The sequence below is a fragment of the Protomyctophum bolini genome, assembly GCF_963924005.1.
Source record: "Protomyctophum bolini genome assembly, chromosome: 12".
Classification (NCBI taxonomy): domain Eukaryota; kingdom Metazoa; phylum Chordata; class Actinopteri; order Myctophiformes; family Myctophidae; genus Protomyctophum; species Protomyctophum bolini.
Window position 1 is genome coordinate 24,188,147 of NC_137873.1, and position 27,588 is coordinate 24,215,734.

The following is a 27,588-nucleotide window of genomic DNA, read 5'->3' on the forward strand; positions in this document are numbered from 1 at the left end:
CAGCTACTATTTGAACAATGGTTCTCAAACATTTTACAATTAGTACCCCAAGATTGGTATAAATGACCAAGGACCCCAATTAACCCCAGCACTCAAGAGTTAGGGTCTCACTCCTTCGCCCAGGTGGGTGTGGTTTTGAGGTTAGATTTAGGCATATTATATAATATCTCCACACCCCATCAGGTAGAATGCTCTGTGAAAAAGGCATCCTCCTTGGAGCTGAAGGCCACATAGACCATATTCACACAACTACCATTTTGCTCTTCCATCATATTGGGTTGTTGATATGGTGAATGGTCCATTTGGTTCCCAGCCATCAATGAACTGGGGATCCCCTGGAACTCATTCAATGTGTAGAACATAAAATAAAGAGACACCACCGACCTGTTATCTTGTATTGATTTAATGCAGCAAAACAAAGGATGAGCGCAACAGGTTTGTAATACAGTCTCAGAAAAAGACAACTGCCTAGAACTTTCAAAACACAACATAATATTCTACTTGGATGCCAGTATTGTGTGCCCGAAAATAGCTGATTTACAAGTTCACAATGCTCTGTGCTGCAACACATTGAGCTTATAGATATGGCTATTTTTGCTGAGACGCCAGTGCGCAACTTGGTATGAATCCTTAAAATCACTGGGACACGCGCCCCACACATCATTTACTGTATACCGTTGTTAAAAGTAATGTCTCAGCAAAAATCTGATTAATATTCCAGATTGAGTCTTGAAGTGGTTTATAAAAGACCACTGAATTCAAATAATAATTTAAGTCAAAACTTAAACTAAGTCAATTTGTCTGAACCAAGGCTTAAGAAAACAGCCAAGTGATTGTAATACCCACCCGCCCCAGAGAAAAGAAATAGAATGTTTGTTACATCATAAATAATACAAGAGCAAACAAAACAAAACTACAGTTTGAGCAGACAGACAGCCTTATTTTCTTACATTCACTAGGTTTCATTTAAATTGTCCTTCCGAGACTTCAAATTCTCACAAATACTATTTGTGTACATCTTCTCATAAATATTGTGGGTTTTAAATGTAATCTGAAATGTAACCTCCAGGGGGAAGACCTTCCTTTACCAAACAGCAGGCAGACTATCAAAAAGCATCAGAAATAATATAGTCACTAGTATGATTTGAACATAAGTGTTGATCATCATATACATTACAAATGTACACCCTCCAAGAACAGAAATAATAAGTATGCAGTTGAAAAGAAAAGGCACAGGTAACGCACCTTTAACGAGAGTGGGACAAAAGAGAGCAGAAAAGGACTTTCATAATGAATAATCACACAATAAAAACCCTACAAAATAAAACCCATTTTGTAATGATTGTGGAATCATGGCCTTTTTGTAACATCTTTCAAGAAAAGGGACCCATTCCAAATGCGCTTATCAGTAGACCAGTGTTTTTTATATATGACTTAACCACTTAAACCCTACAGTATATACTTGTGAACGGAGTGCCCAGGGCTCTACACTAGGCCCCCTCCTGTTTATGCTCTACACAAAATATCTTCGATAATAAAAAATGACCAATCTACAAGCTCTCTACCCGTCGTGATAGATCAGTGATTTTCACAGATTGCACGGCCAACCGAATAGGGACACTATAGGGTTCAAGTGGTTATTAAGTTAATGGTTAACATGCCGGTAGCATTTGATTTGGATTAAGATGCCAAGCTCAGGCGGCGAGGTCAAGAAGAGCTCTCTGGCTCCCTCACACCTAGCATTGGCACCCATCAGGAACATGGTACCAACAGACAGTGGTGGAGGGCACATTAATCTCAAGTACTGTACTTAAGTACGATTTTGAGTTACTCTTACTTTACTTGAGTATGTCCATTTTACATTATACTTCTACTCCTACTACATTTTGATGCCAATATTTTAGTAGAGTTAGTACAACTCTTGAGTACTTGAGTACTCCACCACCGGCAACAGACAGGACAATGCCCAGACAGGAAGCCACAGTGCTCAACCCCATCACATCTCAGCGCGCGGGCAGAAGACTTAGTGGCCTGTTCCTGACCCAGGGCCTGAGGGCTTTTCACTACAGAACGTATTGTAAAAAAAACAAAAATAAAACAAATAATGACAATGAAATGTCACAGATAGGCTTGTGAAGATGGACAACAGGCACAGCGCCTGTTGCATGTTAAAGTTAACGGTATGTATATACACATACATTATGAGAAACTCTGTTCTCGATAATGAAAACATCTCCCCTCTACAGTCAAATATGGAGGGCACTGCCTCCGATACGGACACATGCTGGTAGGCAAAAACTACCTTCTTCTTCATCACATTATGGAAGACACTGCTCCCGATAATGTTTTCAGGAAGCGTACATGCACCAAGAGCCCAGTACTGAAGACACACAGCCAAACTGTTCATTTAAAGAGACGTACTGTATGTGCCTCTCTCAGATGAAGACCAGTCCCATATCTCATAGCCATGGATGAACGTGGGAGGACCTGGCAAGCCGATGTGTCCAGCACTGGCTGTCGGTCGGCAGGTACGCTTCGGTTAGCAGATGCTGCTTTTGTCATTTCGACAGTATAACTGTCATAATTATGGAAGGCACTGCTCCCGATAATTATAGGTTTTCTTTAAAAAAGGCGTTAAAAAATACCATTTATAGTGATCCCTGTCACTGATAAATAAATAAACTAATAAATAGACACTTTTTTTTTTCTTCTTTTTTGTTTTGTTTCAGTGCCACGTGTTAACGACGTTCCTCCCCCACAGACCCCCGTTTTTTTCTCAGAGGCTGAAAAGGTCGATTCGCGTGTCAGCAGGTTGGCCGTCGCAGGCGACTCGGCGAGACAAATCACGTTTGGGACGGGATGAACGAGCGCCACCTAATGGTGAGTCAGTCAGTGGCTGTTCTTGTGTTAGAAGATCAATGGAGCACTGTCGGGATACTTTACATAGTAGTACTAAGTAACGGCAGATTGTCTCATTTGAGGGTACTTTGCAGGCGTCCTCCGTCAATAACACTACCTCAAAATAAGATTCAGTCCCCTTAACAATTAACAATGTCAGAATCTCTGACGATGACTCTAGCAGCGATTTCCAGCACAATAACACAATTCCAGCTGTCAGGCTTCAGCAGTGAAAATAACGACTTCAACTGCTTAAGAGATTATGATGAAAAAGCATCCATTTCACTACATTCGGCACTTTCTTCGTGGTCTGTAACACCAAACAAAGTAGTGCTGCCAGGTAATCTGGCCATGTGTAAGGTAGTTGTTACTAGCACCAAAGTATTTTAGGTGGGATATTGAATACCATTATGTAAAAATCGTAAGACACTGAAAAGTGTGCAAATGAACTGGCCTTTTGATTATAGACGTCGATCCTTTTGTGTTTTTGGAATGAACATTAGACCTTTAATTAAGAACAAGTCACGACTGTGTTACTTATTAGCGCTCTTCTTTCCTTATATTTATTTTATTACTATTTTAAATTCCTGAAAGTTCCCTATACCTGCAGTTTGTCATCGCCAACGTGGCTTAGTGTATTTTTCAAACTGTCAGTTGTATTAGGTCAGCCAAATTGTTTACATAGTACACCACAGTGTATAAAACAGAGGGTGATGTAACATTTTATGTATTTTTGGAAATCTGTGACGTATTCATTTATTTATTTTTTTATGTTACCGAATGTTCCCTACGCCTGCAGATCCTTATCGTCACAAACGTGGCTTACTGACAGTAGTTGTGTTGTTAGATGGGCCAAACCATAGATGAGGCAGAATTAACGAGCCAAACTGATACTTTGGTTGCGCACCGGTGTCGCGCACCGAAATTAGTCGACCTACAAGCTCACAACGCATCAAATCACAGTGTGTCGCAAGATTGTACATCGGCTATGTTCTTGCGCGCGACACCGGCGCGCAACCAAGTACAACAGGCCCTTCTTAGACTTCGTTGTCCAGAGCCCAGATGTCCCCCGCCAGTGCGTTGGCACATCCCTGAATGGTCCAGGTGGCCAGGGCAAACTGCTCGCGGAACAGGTCGGCGTCGGCCGTGGGGTTGCTGACCCTGAGGTCTTCCAGGTGCTCCAGCAGACCGGTCAGCGTGTGGGAGCCCGAGCCGATCAGGATGTGGCGGAACGGAGTGTTTGTAGGAGACACGTAAGGCGACAGCAGGCTCTTCTCCACCTATGGGAAACGGACAGAGAAACGTTGAGTGGACAAAGATGATATTGTATTTTGGCGTTACATTTTTATGCTATGTTGATTAATTGAATACATAGGAATACAATGGAAAATCCTCAGGAGTTTTTTGTGTTATCCTTTTAGACCAAATGTGCCGTTTACATTTCTGGGTAATAAAATATTCAATCAATAAAAGATACATACCATCTATACATACAGAAACACTCACTTGTCCTGCTTAAAGTAAGGCACCTGAATCTAGTGCTCAACTCTATGATCAGGTTATAAATAAAAGATTATTACACGCATTATGTCCTTTCAAATATCATTGCTGTTGGGCAGAAATCTCATACGTGTATCTCCATATTTTTACTTTTTGTGTTTTTTTCTTTGTAAATTAATGCCCTACTTGATCATACTACAGCATCACACAATATCCAAAAATAGTCAATCTTCTATTTTTGCCTTTTTTATTTTATTTGAATCCTGACAAGTAACAGTTTTAGACACATGAGGTTTCCGTCCGACAGACATAATCCACAATAAATAGCATCAGAGTCAGACCATTTCATAATGGTTTCACACTAGATGAAATCCCACTGTCTTACCCTCATGATACGGTCATTGATTATGCGGCACGTCTCAATGTCCTCCAGGTCACTGTTCTCTATGTTATTTTTCAGGTCCTGAGAGGCTTGGTTGTAGGACCCAGAAGCTGTGAACAGCCACTGCACCGTCAAGTCCTGGGGCAACGACCCAGGCCGCATCTGGAAGCACAAAGGAACCACAAAGGGACAATATAGCACGGTTCTAGCTCGCAAACTGTAGAACAAACTCCCCATTGCAGTTAGAGCTACTAAAGACGGACCTCTTCAGACTCCACAGTACCCCGTAGCACTTGCCCTAGCCTTGACAACCTTGAAGGCTTATGCAAAGGCTAAAATGTAATTTAAGTAAGATGTTATGTAGACAGATGCCAGATTCATTTGTAGACCTGGTATCCTATAGTGCAGGGGTGCCCAAAAGGTAGATCGTGATCTACCAGTAGATCACACAGGCTGTGCAGGTAGATCACATGATGCCCCTAAAAATATATATCTTCTATGTTTTCAAAAGTGTTGCGCACAAACCTCAGTAGCATTACAAAGTTATATACAGTATAGGCCTACTAAAAAAACAACCAATTCCATTTCCACCCTTCTATTATACTGTATGTGACCATGCACTATTCTAGGCTACTTTAGAAAAAAACTATTTTCAGCAAGTTGGCAATTCTTTGGGTGGGTAGATCTCGTTTAGCTGGGCATTTTGAAGGTAGCTCTCAAGTCAAAAAAGTGTGGGCGCCCCTGCTATAGTGTGTATAGTTTTTAGCGTTTTTAGACTGATGATTGGTTGTTGGTCTACCTATGACCCTAGATTACCATTTCTATACATTTGATGAATTACCTCCTGTTTTCCTTGCTTACTGTACATTGCTCTGGATTGAGAGCGTCTGCTAAATGCCCTAAACTGTAAATTGTAGCATTTAGCAAGAGTGAAGTGAAGTAAGTCTAGCATGATTCTCACCTTCTGAACTGTCTTGACTTTGCGGCTGATGTCGAACACCTTCGCACGGATGATGTTCTCGTACTTCTGGACGTCGAGGCGCAGCAGGTGGTCGTGGACCAGCCTCAGAGCCATGTGGCCGGCAAACTGGGCCGCTGCCACGGTCATCTGAGGGGTCTGGCTGGACGTAATGGAGTCCAGATTCTTACGGGTGTCCAGCACGGTGCCGGAGTACAGGTAGTCCTGCAAGGAAACGTATAGCAAGTGTTGATTTCCTAGACTAAAACTATGACGAAAAATGTTAGTCGACTATCTTTTTTCACTGACAAAAAGGAAATAAGGAGTAAAAAAAACTATGCTACGATGACAATTTTGTCAACAAATAAAAACTAGACTAAAATGTTAGGGGGGGGGGGGCACTAGTGGAGAAGAGATCCAGTAGAACTAAAAAACAATTTATGCTTGGTTGCACTCTGAAAATAGCCGATCTACAGTACAAGCTCACAGCGTGTCACATTGTGAGCTTGTGCATTACGACACCACAAGGCCCACCAAAACACATTGTCAACAAAATCAACTGTAGAATCTTATATTTTAATCGACTAAAACTAGACTAACACAGAGAACTAAAATGTGACTAAAACCAAAGGAATTTTGTCAAAAAACTGATTAAAATTACAAAAAAGAATTCTGCCAAAATCAAAGGTAAAGGGGTGTAGCAGGAACTACAGCAAAGCAACTAGTTCATATCCAACTATCACGGTCTTGTAACGGTCTACTAAATGATTAAGATGATTGAAATGGGCCAACATACCGAAGTGGAAGACAGTCGAAAGGAGGCAGAGGGAACGCCAGCGAAGGTGAGGAACGGGTAAGCAGGATTGTCCACTTGCATAGGCTCCATGCTGGAGAACATCAAACATGTGATGTTAAAAAGCTACAATCCATAAGTTCCATCTCCCAATGGAGAGGGGACATTGCAATGATGTCCGAGATATGGTGACATATCCATTGTCCAGTTATTTTTAACTTGCTGCCCGAATTGCACCCCCTTTTACTTATAACTGTCATGTGGTAATAATTATTGATTGATTGATTAACCAACATACCATGCAGATCATTTAATCTTTTTTTAAATCAGTCCCAGATTTATTTTTTATTGTACGCTTTTTTTAATTTCAGATACAGTGAGAAAGACAGGAAAGGTGGGAGAAAGAGGGGAAGATGACATGCAGAACACTAAAATGTATTATTTAAATGAATACGTAACCAGGTTTTTTCTGAGCCTAAATAAATTTGGAAGAGATGAGAAACACGGATGAGGCAAGCCTAAACATGAAGACGGCAGTGCCGTCTCTCTGGTCCATTTACATTTCTACTGCACACTTCACACTTGAACTGGAATTTTGATTATTGAGATAGTTTTGAGGAAGTCTTATATTGTAATCAGCCAAATAATTCTCTGTCTTTAGTGGCACCTGTGATCATGCTGAAAGGTGAAAGTTGAATAAACACAAAGGTCAACTTACACATTAGTCTCCCAGCTGGCCTTGGCATTCTGCTCATAGAAGGTCACAGCAGGGTAATTGGGGACCTTCACCTAAGAAAAAACATAAACATAAAATATCTCAAACTGGAACAAAACAAAATATTTATAAAGATTTTTTTTTCTCCTCATAGTATGGTCATATAGCTTTGGATCTTACCTCTTTCAGAGTGCTTTCGATGAGGCTGTACATCATGTGACTGGCTGAGGCTTTGAATCCATTCTGACCTGAAGGAGATCAAACACATTTAAAACTAACAAATTAATCAATGTAAAGTAGACAAGATTCCGGCAGGTTAACTTTACTGTAACTCCGCCAGGACATATGAGAAGGAGGCAAATTAGAACTTGGCTCATGCATATTTGGAGGAGACGTGGATTTCTACACACCATAAAACCAACAGTAGGGTTCAGAAGTGACAGACTTAAGTTTACACATGAATTGGCATAGTGACTAAATTGGCCGTTTGCTAAGTTCCACCCAAGCCCGTTCTCCAATACCACGTTAGCGACGGTTACTAGGTAAGGATCCTGGTCACGCTTTCAATGCTGGTCAAATGGTTAAGCAGTGGCAATAAATATATTTGCTGTAGCATGTGTGGACCTCAGAAAGATGGTTTGTTACCTTGTTATGAGCAAACTAGTCCATTCCATGAATTATTTCGCTCCGTTGTGCAGTTTAATAGTAAATATTAGGAATAAAAATAGGCTCTCATAGACTTCCATTGTAACGGGGAAACAGGAAAACTTTAATAAAAAATGTCAATGTTGTCTTGTTTTGACTAGTTTGTGTAGAAAGAAGATCCTATAGGTATGCCTACAAAACGATCTGATTGGTCCAAATCTGTACACACAATCCTGAAGTGTATTATTGGAACAAACCTATTTGATCTTGTCTGCTTGTCACTAAAAAACATTGTGTTTGAGCGAGACCGATTAAGAAAGGGCTTGGGTGGGACTTAGCGAACGGCTAATTGGGGAGGCAAAAGAATAAAATAAAAAAGCGAAATAAATGCCTTGCACACATACCTGCAACAACGCCATCCAGGTTGATGTATGCGAAGGCTTTCATGTGCAAAGAAGACAGATAACCCTATGAAACAAAGAAAGAGAAGTATTATTTAAGTACAAATGAAAAAAATGATAAAGTGAAATCTGTTTTCTGCTGATGTGAATGTGCAGTGCTCACTTCCAACCACTCGGTGGCACCAATGTTCCCAAATTCCCCTCCACTCCAGCTGGCAAATACAATGCTCCTCCTTGGCTTGAACCCATCTGTGAAAGCATATGAATGTCATTATATTAGCAATGCACAGCATATACAGTGTCCAGGAAACATTTATGTATGGTTATTTGCAACCCATTTAGGCCTGACCTCGAAATTAAAAAAGAATCTTCAAAATTTTTCTGAAATAAATATTTTCACGATTTTTAAAAAATAGCAGATCTACAAGCTCGTAGCGTGCCATGAGCTTGTAGATCTGGTATTTTTCAATAGCTAAATTATAACATAATGTTTAATACACCAAAGGGGGTTCCCGCCCAAAATGGGTTACTTCATGAGTCCCATTATTTGTCAGACATTTATTTTAACAATTACACTTTATTGTTGTGGTTTGATTATCATCAAACTACTGACAAATGACATGAGTTTACAGAACTCCCTTGAAGTGCAACTGCAAAGCGTAATATTACACATTCATAGCTTAGACCTTTCATTTGTTTTTCATATTTTGGTGAATAAAGTGCAGATTGAAAATTGGAACATAAGACTCACCTTTCTTCATTTCATTGATGCAGCGTGCCAGTTCCACCAGGATACTGGTGCCCACGGTAGATTTGGCGAAGCCCGGACCCCACGCATCCCTCTGGGCACCGAGAACCACATACCGGTCTGAAGAGAAAGGAGTTGGCAGAGTGTGAACAACGCTGACAAAAAGGTCATAGCGAGTCAGCTGTTATCCATGCCTACAGTAATGGCAAAACACTAGTTGATGTACTGAAGACCAGAAACTTGATTTAACAACTTAAGTGTTGTACATCAGTGGTTCTCAAAGTGACGTCCAGGGACCTCAACGGCTCCTCCGGGTGGTTCCAGAGGGCCCTAAACTAAATGAATCAAATTGACCCTTGCTGGTCTGTAACTCTGAGAGTTATCTGGGTCTGTTGACATTAAAGGTTTGAGAACCACTGTTGATGTTTGAACCTTTACAATGAGAGCGTGTTGTACCTGGATCCACGACGCCTTTGATCACACCAAAGACATTGTTGATGTTCTTCTGGGTCATTACGTTGTTCACTTCCACGGTAATCACGTCGTTCTCATCCCCCAGTTTGCTTACGCCTCCCCACTCATTAGGCACAGGCTCACCGCCCAGTTGGCTTCAGGGTACACAATACAACAACATTACAATAAAGTCATCCCTCTAGCATGTGATAGACAATACAGTATAGTATACTGGCCAGTGGTGGACGAGGTTTTCCCGATTGTTTTTTACTTAAAAAAGTAGCAATACCACAATATAAAGATAATAATCAGTTACAAGCCGCACTGCCACTGTCCAGTATGAAAAGGAAACGTAGACATTAATAAACATCAATTTATACAAAAGGCAGTTTACATTTTAATGTTGTCAGCCATGCGGCCAGTGATGGTCTGGGCCAGGATCTTGGGCAGGCCAGATGACTGGAGAGGAGGGAACTGGGTGTGGTTGAAGGAGGGGAAACCAGGGGTGTAGGGGTCCCCGGAACCCAAGTGCACCTGAGACAGAGAGAGGAAGATGCGATGAAGGAGTTCTGGTTCTGGTTCAACTTGTATGGTTAACAGTCTGACAAAAACTAAAACCCATGAAAAATACCTCAACTCTCGCCAGTCTCCACTATGCAAAGGAGACAGAATATTCTAAATCCAAATGTCTTTAAACTCACGTGTCCATAGAGCTCCGTATCAAGTCCAATGGGGTAGTCTTCAGGATCTGGATAGATCAACACAGCGGCGGCATTCATACTGGCAGCGTTTGCAACCTAGAAATGCACATTGACAGAAGAATTGAACAAAAAATGAAGGGCTAGAAAATGAAGAACACCTGACTTTGGTACCATCTAACAAAATGTTTGATTTCTTCACTTCAGTCAATGATTTATTAGTTTTTGAAACGGGAAAAAGGATTGAATGCCCAATGTTCATATTTTTACATTTATAATAATATTACTCAACAGCCCTCATCTATGGCAAAATACGACCCACCTTCTCAGCAAAGCTGATCTTGCCAGCTCTGACCAAGATAACCCTGCCCGTCATGTTGAGGTTCTTGTTCTTCAGGAGCCTGAAGTCACTTTTCTGCCCATAGTATGCGTAGAGGACAGCACCCTGGAACAAGTCAAAGTACTGGTGTTTAATGGACATACTGGTGGCCAGGCTTGTTTAGTTCATTAAATTACTGCAGACTATACATACTGGATTGCATTACAGCAGGGGTTTTCAACCGGGGACCACCAACCTGACTAAGAATGAACCTGGTGACCACTGTCTTGGGTGGGGATATGGGCATGGTGTGGGGGGAAATGCTTGACATTAAATAATGACTTAAGGGCTTGATTTAATTAATTAAATCATGTCCTAAACAGTCATTATTTAACTGAAATATGCTAGTGGTCCAGAGCTCAAAAAAGGTTGAGAACCTGATCCATTCCAATCCTACAGTTACCCTAACTGATATACTGATTGTATCAGAGCAGACACATGCGATTATATCATGGGCACATTTCCTAATAATTATTGTGGAAATATCCATATTGGGATTAGCTAATGTTTAATCAAATATGTTGTGAAGTAACAACACATGACCCCATGCTTGGACCTAGGCTCAAACTGCCCAGGACCAACAGGAAGAAGCAGATAAAGGGTGTGAATTACGACACCATGCGGGGTGGCAAAGAATGCCTCACTACTTGCAAGAGCCATATCACAATGACACAACAGATCAGCATTTACTAACTTAAACTGTGTTTAACTATAAAACATTATGCGTGCATTTATCTAAAGGTGGATATGTAATCCCAATGCCTAAAGGGAATGTAAATGATTAATGTGTTAAACCCTTAATAAGATGTACTCTCATAAGCATTTGAGAGTAGCTAGTGGAGGAATAGACCACCCTACCAGCCTGTGTAATTACCATACTCATGATTTCAGTGAGTGAATTCCTGATATCACAGTCAACGGCTTGTAACCTCACCTCAAAGGAGGATGTTTGTTAAATGACAATAAAACTATAAAAGACACAAGAGTTATGTTATTTAGACAGGTGAAAGCGAAGTAAAGGTTTGTGAATCCTTGTGATGACTGATTCCCTTCCGGAGGGGGTAGTTGCATGGTATGTTATCAATTAGCAAACAAATCGTAGCTAGCTATACATAGTGTAATTATAGTATAATTACAGTTCATTTTTACTCCATACAAGTAAAAAACCATACAGTGTAATTATTATTATAATTACAGTTCATTTTTACACTCCATATGAGTCAAAATATTAAACCATTAAACCAGCTAACCTTGGTACTACAAAGTTCAAAGCGCGGTTAATGTATCACCTCGACTTTCATGACTAATGTGTTATGTGAAAGCCTGGATAAAATGGTCCATGTATAAAAGGTTAAACTGATTTCTAAGCTAATATTAACTAACCTTGCCGGGAACACCCTGGAACCCCCTCAAGGAACTAAGAGCACCACCGCATAAAAGACACAACATTCAGACAAACAGACGTACCGTTTGTTTTCCAGTAGCACTGTAGGACAGGAATCCGAGGGGACGTTCTTCCTTCCCTTTGAAAGACACCTGGTTGAAGCCGGGGGCCGGGCCTTCCTGGATCTTTACAAAGTGCTCATCGTTCCAGCTCACCATGTTGTACTCTTTGAACCGCCTCATCACCTTGTTCGCCAGCGCCTCATCGCCAAAAGAGCCAGCCTTGTGGTCGTTACTGGCAAACTCACTGCGGTGGGGAGGAAATTACATGGCAGACACCACCAGAGAAAGAGCATGGAGAAAGAGGGGGGCAGAGAATGAGTTAGCCATCTTGTTCAAATGTAGTCAAACACACAAAACTATCCTAGAAGTACCGAAGGCCTGATGTCAAAGCCCCGTGGGTCACATATACAGTACATCCACAAGAAGAAATATAGTCCACACACTGGTTATGTGGAAAAAGCTCCGCTTCATATTTATTGCTGTCAATGTTTCGATAACTTAGCTGTATAGTTATTGCCGTCAATGTTTTGATCACTGTTGATACTGCTGTTTGTCTTGCACTTTTTCATCACAAATACATTCAAACATCCCATCAATTAAATCCCTTTATACAAGGACTATGTTTTAAAAGTTAAGATTAGTCCAGGTATTTTGCAAAGCACCTGACACCCGATATGTACAATCTATTCCAAAAGGCAAAAATACAAGCCTGCCTACAAATCACAAAAACTGTCCGATATTATAGAGCAGTTCTACTTTGAATGGTACATTACATTGTCTTTATGACCCAGGGGTCATGTCTTTGACATCATCACATGCAGTACAACATTACAGAAGTCAGAAACAGGATTACAAAAAGAAAAGGCTCTGGTACCGCAAACAAAAAACGGGTGTTAAGCGTTTGGATTGCCTTCAACACTCTTGTGGTTTACCTGAAGGCAGCTTCAAAGTTGGATGGAGCGAGTTTATTGGCCAGAAGAGCCTTGACGTCATCCCAGTCCATGAGGGGGGCGGCACCTGTCTCGTGGATAATCTGGGCCTCAAAGTCCGGTTGGGGCTGTGGACAGGGGCTGGGAAAGGGCTTTTTTCCATGAACCAGGTAGCCAATCAAGTACCCTGGAGGGGGGGGGGGGGGGGGGTAGATAATTAATTTTAATTATTTGTACCAGTCATTATCTGTCATTTCTTTGTACTAGAGCAGTGCCCGTTGGAGCCTCTACAGCAGTGGGCCATTGGGCACTGGCCTACTTGGAACGATGCAAGTTGGAAATGCATGCCCCACCCCAGATATTATGTCTGTGTCCCTTTTATGCCCATATATGGCGTTCTTTGTCAGGCATGCCCAAATATGTCTATGCAGACGTCAGAATGATGTCAGAACAGGCCAGCTCCATATAGGGACCCTGGGCAGGGGTCCTGTCCAGAGCCCGGGCAGGGGTCTTTGGGGCGGTTCTGGACAACCGTGGGTCCGACTGACTCCCTGTGGTGGTGTGTCGAATTTTAACGAGGGAAAATGGTTCTCGAGTTACGTGGATTACAACAACTACACACACACACACACACACACAGACAGACAGCGATTTGGTGCATTTTTGTTAGATATTTCAGTTATTTGTTATGCAGTATCTGCCCTGTGAAATGTTTGTTTACAAAGCCTAAAAGCTAAACATAAGGTTAATCGCATTAATTCATACTCAACTAAAGTTGCCCAAATCAGAGATGGGGACTTTCTTTGGTGTTTCACCCAATCACAAGAAAGACAAGGATCACAATGGCAGAGAGAGAGAAAAGGGCACAGATGGAGGACAGAATGGCGGCAGTCGATTACGTCCAAAACCTCAAAGTCAGCACTGGCGCATTGTAATACAATACGGTCAAGTCATTCCACTTCAATGTCCATTATATATCTCACAGGAGTCCACTAAGAGCCACAACCTTCCAGTGTAGCAAGGCTAAAAGCTTTGCAAAACTGGTGGTCTAGGTCTGCTTGAATCCTCCAGTGAATTAGCTCTCATTTCATGGAGCTATATTATTTATGCCAAGCTATATTAGGAATTTTGCCATTGGTTTAAGCTAGACGGGGGGGGGGCTCCGATACATCCATGCACCAATCCTTCATTTCGTCTCTGTCGGGTGGAAACCTCATATACAGTATGTCCAAAACTGTTACTTTTCAGGATTCAAATTCAACAATAGCAAAAATAGCAGATCGACAAGCTCAAAACGTGGAAAAAATCTAGCTTGTACTGTAGATCTGCAATTATTTATATGTTTGTTTGACACTGTAGTACGATCATTTATGAAAAAAACACAAAGTTTAAATATGGTGGTTTGTGTCCGACAGCGACCATTCACACCTCTTCCTTCCCCTGTCTTACCTATGATGAATATGAGGAGGGTGGTGGCGGCCATGAAGCAGATGTTCTTGGGCGTGCGGCCGGGCCTGCGGGCCACGTAGGGCCCGTTGGGCGCGGTGTGGTTGAGGTGCTCGCCCACGCCGTTGCCTCCCACCTCCTCGTCCATGTCCGAGGACAGCTTCATCTCCACCTGACTGTTGTCGCCCTCCATGTTCTGGGTGAGGTTGAAGCGCGTGTAGGAGCGCGGCTCCCCGTTGAACTGTTGACGTGAACCAAGGGCAGATGAAGGGATAAGGGGAGTGTTTCATTTAAAATTATCATAGGAACTATCTCCAGTCAGAGTATGTTTACTCCTGCAGACTGCAGGGCAAAACCGTTTTTTCAACTATGATCTTTAGAACAATATAGATGAGTAATGCTCTGTTGTACGACTGTGCCACTAGCCGAAATTAACGAATCTACAAGCTCAGCTCACAAAGTGTTGCATCAATACATGTCGTGTACCGAGCTTATAGATGGGCTATTTTTTGGGCGAGTCACACCATCGTATGACAAAGTATAAATCAGTTCAGACTGAGACTGAGAAATCTGATTTGAAATACATTTCAAATCACCTAGGAATGTGATTCACATCTGATCTTGCACAAATCTGTTTCCTTCGGCTTTTTTGCTGTTCAGACTTGATAAAACCTATTTTTGAGTGGTGCAACCACTCCAAGGAACAGCAATGTTGGTGTCTGTGTCCACCTATGTGTTGGTTCACCTTTGTGACGTTAATGAGCACCAGTATGTACCAGTAGGGGCGCTGTAGTAACAGAGAGAGAGAGAGACAGTGCTGCACTGTTGCCTGCTAATATAGACCGATTCCGTAGCGGGTCTCATGGTCGCAGCCTACGTATTTCCTGTAGGCGGACTCGACGTAGCTGCAGGGTTTAAACCATCACCAGGCGCATCTCTTCCACTACAGTGAACGGCAGAGTGACTGATGTTAGTTTGCCTCAAACTTTACTCCTTTACCTGCTTTTTTACTAACACTAACATTACAAAGATGCCCAGAACATCATGATGAACCTGTGTAGTTTATGTGTGTGTGTGTGTGTGTGTGTGTGTGTGTGTGTGAGTGAGTGAGTGAGTGAGTGAGTGAGAGAGAGAGAGAGAGGAGGGGGAGAGAGGGGAGTTGCACCACTCGGTTCACACGGGTGTGATTTAAAAAAATCTTTTTAGGTTAGTTTTGGTTCTTGTTGATCATAGAAGCAACTCAACCTTTATCTCCATTGAACACCTGATTGATCTCTCTCTCTCACTGGAGGTGTTGTGCTGATTTGGGGTAATATTGAGGTATTGTTCAGAGGTATAAGCTGGTATTGAGTGAAATAAACTGTCATCAAGCTTTGTTTCTCCCCGATGTGATCGTGCTGTGAGAAGCTTACTGTGGGCGCCAATGGACAGTTACTTTTCACTGAGTTTCACTAGGAGTTTGTTACAAGAACATTGGGTGCCGAATTTATAGAGTTGGCAAAAAACATAGCAGCTGTAAATCACATTTTTTTCTCATCTACAATTTCAATAATGTTTAGGCCTACTTGGGTTGAGTGGAGTTGATTTCCTAAACTGATTGTGATTTAAAGCTTTAATTTCTTGAGAAAAAAATGACTCATTTAGTGCAAGGGCAGCTTTTCAAACTGAAGCTCACTATGTAAATGTATATACTCACAATTTTGGATATTGTTGACCTTGCTTGGTCCATTGTTGCTTCTTAGGTCTGGAAAAAAAAGAAAACATGAAAGATATTCAGTGAAGGGGTCAAGATCAAGACCAAAACTACCTGTATCTATAAAATAGCTCAAAGCTCTATTGCTGGTTACTTAGGTTAGAACCCGCCAGTGGTGTTCAACTAGAACTTAAACCAGGATGCTTCGACTTCTGCCATGAGCAGACCTCTATTATATATTATCCGATTATCCTTTGTCAGGATGACTGAGCCAATAAGATCTATCCATACATGGGTTCTACCACATTGATCTGATATCAGCACTAGGTCAACCCGGACCAAATATAGGGATTGTTACACTAGACACCAGTCATACATGTCATATAAGTAACCCAACGTGCTAGTCCAATAAATATCCAATGACCAACTCTCCCAGATCCTGATTGCTGATCCTGCAGACAGACAGACATGATCTGCAGGGTCTCAGCTGCGTTCGCTTCCCGCGTTTGCGCGTCTTACTGGTATGAATAGAAGTGAGAGTCTTCGTTACAGTATCCATGAACCACTTTCAACTTTGTGTCCCTATTTCGGCACTATAGAGCTCTAATGTAAATTTCGGTAGAGGGCGCAAATACACAGGTTGCATTGTAATCCACATAGGGGGATTTTAGACCACCTCATATAAGAAGAACTGGGTTTGAAAAATAAACAAATCATCCAGGCCGCTGCACTCATATGGATATGAAGAATCAACGCTATAGAGAAAATGCTATAGTTACTGCTGCTGAATTAGTCAAATTTTTGCTAGAAACAGACTGTATCATATATGAGTGACTGACGGTCGCAAACGATACAGAGACACCTCCCTGACAGCTTGTTTATTTTTGGACCACAACGATTTTAAGATGACCCCATGTTATTCTCCATAGAGAAATTACTTTCGTGAACCAGGGGAATCGAGGGGACGAGCGAGTGACGTCAGGATTTCGGCGCTAATAGGCAAAAGAAATAGTACTTAACTACATGAAGTCAAGGTGTCCCTATTCCGGGCATGTCATAATTCTAATTTTATATGTGAGAGTTGGGCAAAATGGCAGATCTGTCACATCTCAGGCACAATGCGTTGTGAACTTGAGGGAAAAATGTGGGGGTCCAAGTACAGACCCCTGGGGGACAACGGTCAAATAGGGTTATAAGTGTTTTAAGGTTAACATCTCATTTACATACAGCATGCTCATATGCCATTTCATTTCTAGGAATAACTGCATGTCCAAAAAGTGCACCCCACACTTGTCCAAACATCCACAGTGTTTCCTATGGTGTCGAACTATAAAGGCAGCACTGTTCCCAGACACAAAAGGCCAGTTTCCAGCACCTTGAAGTCAAAGTAGACTCCATGCCTCCATGTGAAGTCCACACAGCCAGGAGACTACAATGACAGAAACAACAACTTCCCCCCGTGGGTTTCTATTCAGCAAATGAGCCAAAGAAAACAGGGCTTCCATTGAAAAAGAGACGAGACCTGAAATGCAAAACTGCCGATTCCTTGAAATCTCACGACGCCGGCCCGGTGTAACGAGAGCGGTGCACGTTAAGATGCCGTGAGAAGAAGGGTTGTTACAGGAACGTGCTGCTTCAGCCTCACAAATCCAATAAGCAGGCGTTTCTCAAACATTTCCATGTGGAGAACCCACAGTGTGACAGTGAGACCCCCATTTGATACAATTCCTCATCTCTGAGAGCTCTCTGGAACAAAGTCCTTAATTAATTTAACTCCCGACAGTATTGTACAAATGAAACGACATGGACCACCAGCTTGTACACTCAGGAGTTACAGAGCCTGTTAAGGATCCATTTGGTCCCAACATTGATACCTGGTCAGTGCAACAAACCTATATGTTGTTTTAACCTTGAATCCGAATGCTACTTCTGTGTCTCATTACGGTAGTTATTGCCATGTAGCAACATCATATATATATATGAATATGTGAGAGAGTGAGAGTGAGAGTGAGAGTGAGAGAGAGAGAGAGAGAGAGAGAGAGAGGGGAATTGCACCACTCCGTTCACACGGTGTGATTTTTTATAAATAAGTATTTGGTTTTTAGAAAAGGTCTTAGAAGGTGTTAGAATTGGCCTCAGGTAGCAATATCCTAACCATCAATCACTTTGGCTGGGGGCCTCCTGAAACAACCTCAAAGATCCAAAACTCGAATTGCCCAGTCAGACCCACTTTGAGAACCGCTGCCATCTCAGTTTAGTGAGAGAACAACTCCAGTGGCACGTGTGCAATTATAGTTTCACTTGACTATTTTGAGAATATTGCACAAAAGGGAAGTAACATCTTTAACTCAACAACCACATTATTCAGAAATAATGCACAATAGTTGTTGCACTTCTCCTTTACAGAAAGATCCTACGCAAAATGGCAAGAGTAAACGTATTCATCAAAAACAAGTCGCCCAAATGATGTGCCAGACTCATGCATTCCACTCCTTCGCAAATAACCCTTGACCCTGACCGTGATGACTATAAAACCCTCTAAATCAGGCCTTGCCATAAAACGTTCACCATTATTTCACACACCTTCAGCCTCGACCCTAGCTGCAACCTCTAACCTTCCAGGCTATGTATTCTGCTCTCTACCCACAACTCCCCACAAAAAGCTTTTCATACAACCACATTCTGAACAAATTCCTGCATTTCCTATACTGTACTACTGGCCATAAAGTGATTCTGGCCGAGTTTTGACATCAGCTGTAAAAGTGAAGTAGTAGTAGTTTCCCTTGACAGATTAACAGCCATTTATGTCCCGTACCCTGTCCAACCTTCACAAGAACAAAACAGTCTCACATCTCTTCAGACACCTCTGTTCTTCTTATCACAAGTAGACCAACCCAAATGCTATTAACAATAAACTTTTAATGGAGGACTAAACACATTTCTGGAACTTTGGACTAAAGTCTGTGAGAAAAGAGAATCCTCGTTAATTTTGACATCATGCCAGTGGAGAGCTGCCACTACTGAACTGAGGGCATTGTGTTAGCTCAGTGGGCTATGCTTCAAACAATATTCATATTAATGCCGTGTTTTAATTGGGCACAGTTTGCACGCATATTTCTCGCTCTCGCTTATACAATCGTTGCTTGTCCATTGTAACTACTAATACGGAAATATTGAAATAAGTAAAAACATCACAATTATCTGCTGCAGACACACAAACCTTTTAATGACCTCTAGAAACACATGCTGCTCCAATGGGAGGAGATTGCAGACAGGACATGGCATGAGAGCAGACTCACTGCATACTGGCAAAGCTCACTAGTGTAGCAACTTGCAACCTCAGTGAACTCCAAGACTATGTAGAGGCCAGGAGCACATAACCCTGGACTAGGATGATTTGATTTCTGATTAAACTTGTCCTATAGATTAGATTAAGGCCCACTGGGTGTAAACATAATGTTTGTAAATTAATGCCCTACTTTGTCAGACTACAGTGTTACACAAAAGTACTAAAGTAGTCGATCGTTTTGACATTTTCTAAATTGAACATAGTTTGACATGCATATTGCTCTACTGAGTACTGACCCCCATTTAATGGCATTTCTATCTCTGGGACCCCAATTTATATTGTAAAATCAATGTTAATTTAACTCCGAGAGTGCGTGTACAAATTTAAACTATCATTTAGAAGGGGACCCCCTGGAACTCCCTCAAGGACCCCTGGGAACCACTGCTATAAGTAAAGGGTCTATTTGGGGCAAACGCCAACCCCACCCTACCAAAAAGAAAATCCCATATATACTGTATATATTTCCCATATTATATTATTGTTTAAAACCGAATAATAGATATACGGGGCTTAATGGTCAAAGGGGGTTTGGCTATTCTGAGGCTCTGAGCAGCATGTAGCTAACTTTAGAAGGCAGCGTGTCCTCAGTTAGCCCTTCTTAGGCCAACTTGACATAGCGTAACCTTGGAGCCTGCCTGGCACTGAACTTACATAGCCAAAACATGACCACTCTATCGTGTGGAGGGAGAAGCAAATGAGCCCATCTAGTACAGCACCAAGACCGTAAACCAGTCGTTTTAAGGGATTGTGTCGTCTAGTTTAGTGAACACTGACACGATCTTTGGTGCGACGTCATCAGTGCCGATCACGGCCTCACCATGTGACGTTAAGATGTGGACTATTTTAATGGCGTTGACCCTGCCATAGCTGCTTAATAATGCCAAGTGTTCTTTTATGCAAGGAGGCCTACATCTATGTTCTTACATACCAAACATACCCGGCCTTAGCAGAGTTAATACTTTAATCAGCTTAGTTAGACTTTCCTTTAAGAGAAACTGGTTCTGTAACCACTTGTAAACTACAATTTGGAGAGCAGTGTTCTACCATCACTACTATCCTATATAATGAATATAAGCATTTCATAAGCCAGCTACTTCTGACGTATTGTAAAGTTTGTCCTTTTGGGAATGCATACATTTTAACGTTAGTTCAGAAAGGTGTAGGAAATACTTGCCATTAATGCCACTACAAAAATCATTGTTCCATGTGACAGAGGGGTCAAAGTTGAACGAAAGTTGGGCTATATGGTAGAAATAGGTCAACAATACAAATGACGCTAGTTTTGTAGTCCTGGATTCATTTATTTTTAATGCATGGCCCCCACCCCTCAGTGACCCCCACCAAATGTCCGGCAATCAATTAATTTCTTTGCAAGCAACCATGATAATTAATGGCAAGTATTTTCCTACAGCTTTAAGTCCAAAAATCTGAACTAACTGCTATTATTTATCATCTCTACAAACTGGCCAATTCCCCACAAACTGGGCAAGTGTCATTTTAGATTTTAACGTTGGGCTATTCAAAAATAGCAGATAGACAAGCTCACAGCATGTCACTTGCTTCGCTATTGGTTGTATGATAAAGTATATGGGGTTATTTTATGCAACGAGAGGTGAGAGGGCCCTGGACCTCCAATTACTTGTAAGCTAAATTGGAACCTGTCTGATTGAAGCAAGTTATTTGAAGTTAAAGGACAACTTTAGTTTTTTTTTTTTCAACAAAGGTTCATGTTTTTGGTTGTTATTAGAGAAAGTAAACGTTGAGTGTTATATATATATATACACAATTACACATACATACATACATAGGCACACACACTATAGGGTATATCCTTGTGTCTGAGTCAAAGTTTTATCTTAAATGAGCAACCTTAACTGAATCTTCTGGACAGCGATCAAGAGACATGTCCTGAATCAGTATCACCACTGAATGTTTCTCAAAGACACATGTGTTAGAGACAGATAGTGAGACCAAATTTGTGTTACACCCCACTAGACTAGTGAGCACACTCACATTGCCAGTCTCCATAGCAATGAGGCACAGGAGTAGACTATAGTGAATCCAGTATGCCAAAGACAGACATCACACTCGACCGTTTAAAATCAGATGCCATTTGACCCAACTTTGCAGACAACGTCACTATCACAATAATCACATGCCTATGTATATCCATCAGCTGGCATGTTAGATACTTGGACCTGACCAAAAAAAAGCAGAGCATTGCCCCAAATTGTTTCTTTTTTCCCCCTCTCCGAGATTGGTGACACAATAACGGCATTGGCAGCAATTCAATTGTCTTTTAATCATAACAGCCTTATGGAGCTGCATACTATTATATTACATCTTATTCATAGCTTCTTATGGGCTTAATCTGCTGTAAAATTACTCTTTCACAAACTTCTGAATCCAGTAGATATGTACTTTCCCACCTTATAAACAGTTATATTCAAACGAACAGGCTCATGTTGGAAGAAAACAAAGCGAAAACCCCATGACATGAGACATCCCGTCGACTACTGGTTGGTTTTTAATAATAATGTAATTTCAAATCCACTCTCAAGGAAAAACTTCAACCTGGCGTCCCTATTTTCGGCATATCATTATTTTCAAACATTTATACTCGCCTAAACCCAAGGATAAACTCTTTGAACTCAACCGACTGTATTTTAGCCATTGCCACCTCCCAGGGCCCACCCATAGGCCAAATATTCTGCACATGAGATTTCTCAAAATCTAAGGGTCAAACATTGAATTGATGATTGATTGCGCACAAAGAATGAACACAAACATACAAACTAGAGGCCTAGCCTTGTTCCAATGTCAATCAACACCCATTAGTCACACCAATTCAATACCTCGCAAAGTTTCCTCAAGATAGAGTAGTAGGCAGTAAGTGACTTAACAAAACCAAAAAAGTTATTTTGTTGCAGAGATTGAGAGACAGTGAGTGAGTTGGCAGCAATGATAGCTACAGCTCAAGTAAAGGCCTAGTAACCTTCACAAAATAGACCCTGCCTGACATGCAGGCAAGGAGACCAAACATTACAACACAGCCATTGTGAATTCAGTCATTGGGTCAGCTACAGTTGCAAAATACCCTTCTTCAACTTGATAATAGCCAAGTAGCAGTAGTACAACAGTGAATCGATATAATAAAAGCAATAATCAATTTAAAAGAAATAGATTTTAAAGATTTTAAACGTAAAAAGGCAGATCTACAAGCTAACAAAGCATCGCATTGCAATGGTTTGTGAGCTGATAGTTTTCTATTTTTGTGTGACACCGTATGATAGTATAAGTATAAAAAGGGCTGAAGTTGTCAGACTAAATGAATTTTATTTGTATTTATGTATTGTTGATATACTGTATAAAAACATGCTTCTTGATTAATCTAAATAGTAATTCATAGAATGATTTATAGTTGCAGCCCTACAGGCAACAGCCAAGCAACCAACATTTTGTTGTGAGAGCAGAATTACCCACAACCTTATCTCTTACCTATCATGGCTTGCTGTCGGGGTGGTTTATTATTAGTCAACCCTCACATTGAAAAGCTGTTAAACACTTGTTTACTACAAGTTATAGCTTGGCAGCGGCTTAGCATAATAACACCTCTCATACCTATTCATAACAATTATTGTTTTTAAAATGTAACCTATTGCTAAAAGGACCGTATCCTTATCACACACTATGACTATAGTCTTAACCCATTAAAACCAAGAAAGCATGTCATTTTAGATTTTAGCGTTCATAGCTAGTCAAGAATAGCAGATATACTGTACAAGCTCACAGCAAGTCACCTCATGCCGTGCTGCCAGCGTGTACATCAGCTATTTTTGGAAAATCTTGTGTAGTGTAGTGGAGTCAGGCCTAATGTTCCTGAAATTCAAAGAAAATGCAGTGCAACCTCATCATAGAAGCTCACAAAAGCATTACTCATGCATTCAAACAAGTCATAACTGGAATAGACAGGTACAGTATTGGTAAAATGTTAGTTTATTACCAACGTTTTGACCTGGCTCTGGCTCACTCAAAACAAATAGCAAACCGTAGCAAAACTTCCTGTCCAACCAAAAGGTTAACCTTCTTCAAAGAAACTGCTCCAACCAGTATATTGGTTAAACAATAAGCTAGTACAGGAAAAGCTTCACGTAACCTTCTCATTCATAATTAGTTACTGTACGAGAAAAACTCTTGCACAACCACAATCTGTCAGGTGCATCAGAAGACCAAAGATTGACGAGTGTATAAGGAAAAGACTCCCGCCTGGCTGTCTCAAATGCAAATAAAAATTAATATAATCGCCTCATGTCCAAATGTTGCGATTCACATTATGCTTTTATTTGCATTCTATTCAGACATTGTGCAGGAGTCCTTCTTCCTACATTCTTATTTACCACAAATAAATGGTAAGACTGAAGTGGCAGCAGTGGCTCAGAGGTAGAGTGGCCAGCAGCAGAACAGCCGGATAGGAACTGTGAGGTTCCCAGTTCAATCGGGCTCCCCCAGAGTTGGTATCCTTGAGCAAGACACTGAACCCCTAATCGCTCCCTATGTGCAGGTTGGTAGGTACCTTGCATGGTTTCCGCAGCCATCTGTGTATGAATGGATGAATGTAATGCAGTCTATGTAAAGCACTTTGGATAAAAAGGGGGTACGGTGGCACAGAAGCTAGAAAGTCCTGGGTTCGATTCCCGCTGGGGACGCTGTGGGTGCGTGTTCTCTCCCCTGTGTCATCAGTGCCCATACCCGAGGCGGGGTTGGCGAAAAGGCCTTTCTGTGTGGAGTTTGCATGTTCTCCCAGTGTTCCCTAGGGTAAAGGCCCCTCACAAAAACATGAAGTAATCGTGGTCTCCAAACTACCTCCCCCTGGCCAGCCGGGGCACCTGATGGAGGGGAAAGGAACTGGTCGGAATAATGTGTTCCTTCCACACACTACGTCCGTCCCCCCCCCCCGTCCCCGTCCCCCCAGGTTGACAGAGGAAGTGCAGCACCCAGGAGTACATTAGATAATTGACACGTGTTGACAAAAATGGGTTGCAAAATCATGAGATAAAAAAGATAAAAGTGCTACATAAATGCACCATTGCTTTTCAAAAAGCAGGAAGCAAAACAACAATTCCACTATGTAGAAGATACCAGGAATCATCATGAACAGCACTACAGACCTATCTATGTTAAACATTTGATTTCCTGCAGACAAGTTAAGGTAAGGTAGTGACAGGGTCGGGTAAAAGTAGAGCGGTAAGAATAAGATGTGGTAAAATAAATAAGAGTCTAACACCAGACCTCTGCGCTTTCTGACCGAGTAATACATTATAATTTATAAGCTGCAAATTCTAGGATAAATGTACAGTTTAATATCCAATTATCAATTGCCAATTATGATAATGAAGAATAGGCCTATATGCTATATACATTGATGTGATCACTTTATCACTAACCAATACATCAGCCTGATAGAATAGACTTTAGACAAAAGAACACCTGCCAACGAACTTGACCCCTGTTGGTGAGTGAGGGAGACGAGGGTAGAGGCCCAGACTGGGTCGGACATGGGGAGACAGAGGGGGGAAATTGCAGAGAAAGATGATGAAAGAGAAAATCAAAGCGATGAGGAGGTGATATGGCAACGCAAATAAAGATGGAAAGAAAGGAGAGAGCTTGTGCAGTGTGCACACGAGGATAGAGGCGGGTGGTCATGGAATAAAGGGGGGGGGCATGGGTGCGTAGGAGTCATTGTGCAGGCAGTGGCAAATCATGTGATGGTCACAAGTATCCCATGGGAAAAGAAGGAAAGTAGCAGGCAGTGAAGCATGCAAGTTTGACGTGAGCGATATCAACTCATGAGTCTACACAGAGCTAAGCCTATAATGGCACAGAATACAGTTGTTGAACCATAAACATGAAGTACAGTACACACTACTACAGCATGGTTACAGTCGTCATACAAACAGGACAGCGATAACACCAAATTAAACTGGCTCTGTTGCAGATTTTCATGATGCACCGAAACCCGCATTACGTTATAGCTTGTGGTTTCCCCGACCAGGGCCCCACTACTACCAACTGATCAGATAAAATGTGGCTCCCTCCTTCAGGCATAGGCAGGGCTACATACGGTAGTACTGGATGTATTACATACTGCCATCACCCCCCCCCCCCAGGCCAGTCAGGAAGATTCAGTGGATTAATGGCAATAACTCTGTTATGCTAAAGACAACATCAAAGACTAGCAGGCCTATTCTTTCTAAATGCAGGTCTACTACAGACCAAAGTGGAGCAGTTGTTGGTGTTGTTAATATGAGTATGCAAGTTGTGACAGGCGACATGTGAATGGTCTACTCTCTGGAGGGTCACCAGGACAACCCAGAGCATGCAAAGCATTTCAAGGAGAGGACATGACACCACTACAGCCACAGTGACTATGTCAAGTTCACACTGCATGGTTTTAGTAATACAGTACGTTTAGTTTTTTAAATAAATCCTCTCAGTGTAAAGTGACATGGCTCTCGAGGAACTTAAGATATTCAGTTAATTTTATTTGAGAGCTATGGCCATAGAAGGTACAACATTTAATACCAAAACTAAATTATTTTGCAATTTGTTTGACAACAACATTAACCCCATTTGTAGTTCAATGAACGTTATCTGCATATAGGCTACTACTGATACGGTGTATGTGATGAAACGGTGCAGACCAGGGCGTTATAAACACTCTACAATGCAGTAAAGATAGCATATCTCAAATTCTCCACAGTAAAAGTGTAGTATTATTATTGCTAGTCAGTCAAGGTCAAGAAATAGAAAATTTAGACTGTGGGCCATGTCTGACCGTGTACCTAGTGACACTGTAACCTCCGTCTTTCCCCATCATGCCCATGATGACCGCTGTGTCCTCCATTCATGTATATTGCCCTGCCCCCGTCAAGGCGCAGGATGCAAACTGTTCACACAGTATTAACACACATCATCAACAGACGGACGTGACAACATGCGCTCTCCACTATGGCGTCGTATATTGCTAGCAACGTGACAACCATGCACCTGGCAAGTGGCAATATTTGCTTCCTGCTCAATAACCGTCTCTCTCAGTCAGTAAACGTACTGTATGCATGCGTACAATAGTCTAGACTTGTATCTGTAATCTAAGGTAAAATATCATTTATGGAATCTTCTAGAAGGTTAGCTGATAGCAAATTTACTTTCTGGCGAAACGTGATCGTTTCTAGAAGTAGCTATCGTTCGATACATCCCTCAATCCTAAATGCTACGCTAAACATGAACTGGATCGGTTTCTATAACGCACTATAGCCTCTATAAACGCCCTACCTTTTCCTTATGGTCAGTAATAGACACGCAGTGATGTCCTGGACGGTCCTGGGGACTCCACACACACCAGACAGCTTCTGACTGATGGTCACCCGGCTTCAACCTTGAGAGACCACACGCTACGCTACGTTCACCACGCTGCTATATTAGGAAAGCGTCACTTCCGTGGGAAGGCTATGTAAAGAAGGATCCGATAGTTGCGTCACGACGATAGAGCATAAAGAAGGAGGTCACGATACGTTTCACGTTCAAGCGCCCTCCCTACACTGCACTCAGTGCACTGCACTGCACTTCACTGTCTAGTACGTCTCTAAACGTTTTGATGAATTGAACATGGTGGGTGGACCCTCTTGTAAACAAGTGTAATACTTACTTGGGTCGTCCACTCACAGTTAACAGTCTTTGTATTGAGTTTGTGCTTGAAATGTACTGTAATTCTGTAAACTGTTAATACATATTTCAATCAATCAATCAAAACTGTCTGGGAGGCAGACAAAAAAATCCTACCTTTATATTTCTATCTAACTTTTACTTTTTTTCAACCACTTTCATCATGGTTCCCATTATGGTTACATTTATAAATGTACTATTATTATTATTATTAGTAGTAGTAGTAGTAGTAGTAGTAGTAGTAGTAGTAGTAGTAGTAGTAGTAGTAGTAGTAGTAGTAGTAGTAGTAGTATTATTAGTATTATTATGCCCTTTGGGCCTTTGCCAATTATTATGTCAAGCATAGGCGTCTGGCTGGCTGGCACAGCATCTTGTATTTTAAGCACATCTTCTCTACCAAACATTCATGATGGGTTTTAAAATGTAAAATAAG

At 41.5% G+C, this 27,588-nt stretch overlaps 1 protein-coding gene across 1 annotated transcript; it reads right to left on the reverse strand.

Moving 5' to 3' along the window:
* Positions 1-392: 392 nt before the first annotated feature.
* On the reverse strand, positions 393-26,900 carry LOC308325204 (transferrin receptor protein 1-like). Its single transcript, XM_080777645.1, has 18 exons — positions 26,766-26,900; positions 16,088-16,135; positions 14,395-14,632; positions 12,949-13,132; positions 12,038-12,260; positions 10,514-10,636; positions 10,195-10,290; positions 9,888-10,027; positions 9,497-9,648; positions 9,044-9,160; positions 8,456-8,541; positions 8,296-8,359; positions 7,427-7,494; positions 7,250-7,320; positions 6,535-6,625; positions 5,742-5,963; positions 4,784-4,942; positions 393-4,178 (listed from the first exon to the last, which is right to left on the reverse strand). Exons 2-18 carry the CDS (start codon positions 16,118-16,120, stop codon positions 3,936-3,938), a joined length of 2,310 nt encoding a protein of 769 aa, XP_080633771.1. The 5' UTR covers positions 16,121-16,135; positions 26,766-26,900; the 3' UTR covers positions 393-3,935.
* Between the last annotated feature and the right edge of the window lie 688 nt (positions 26,901-27,588).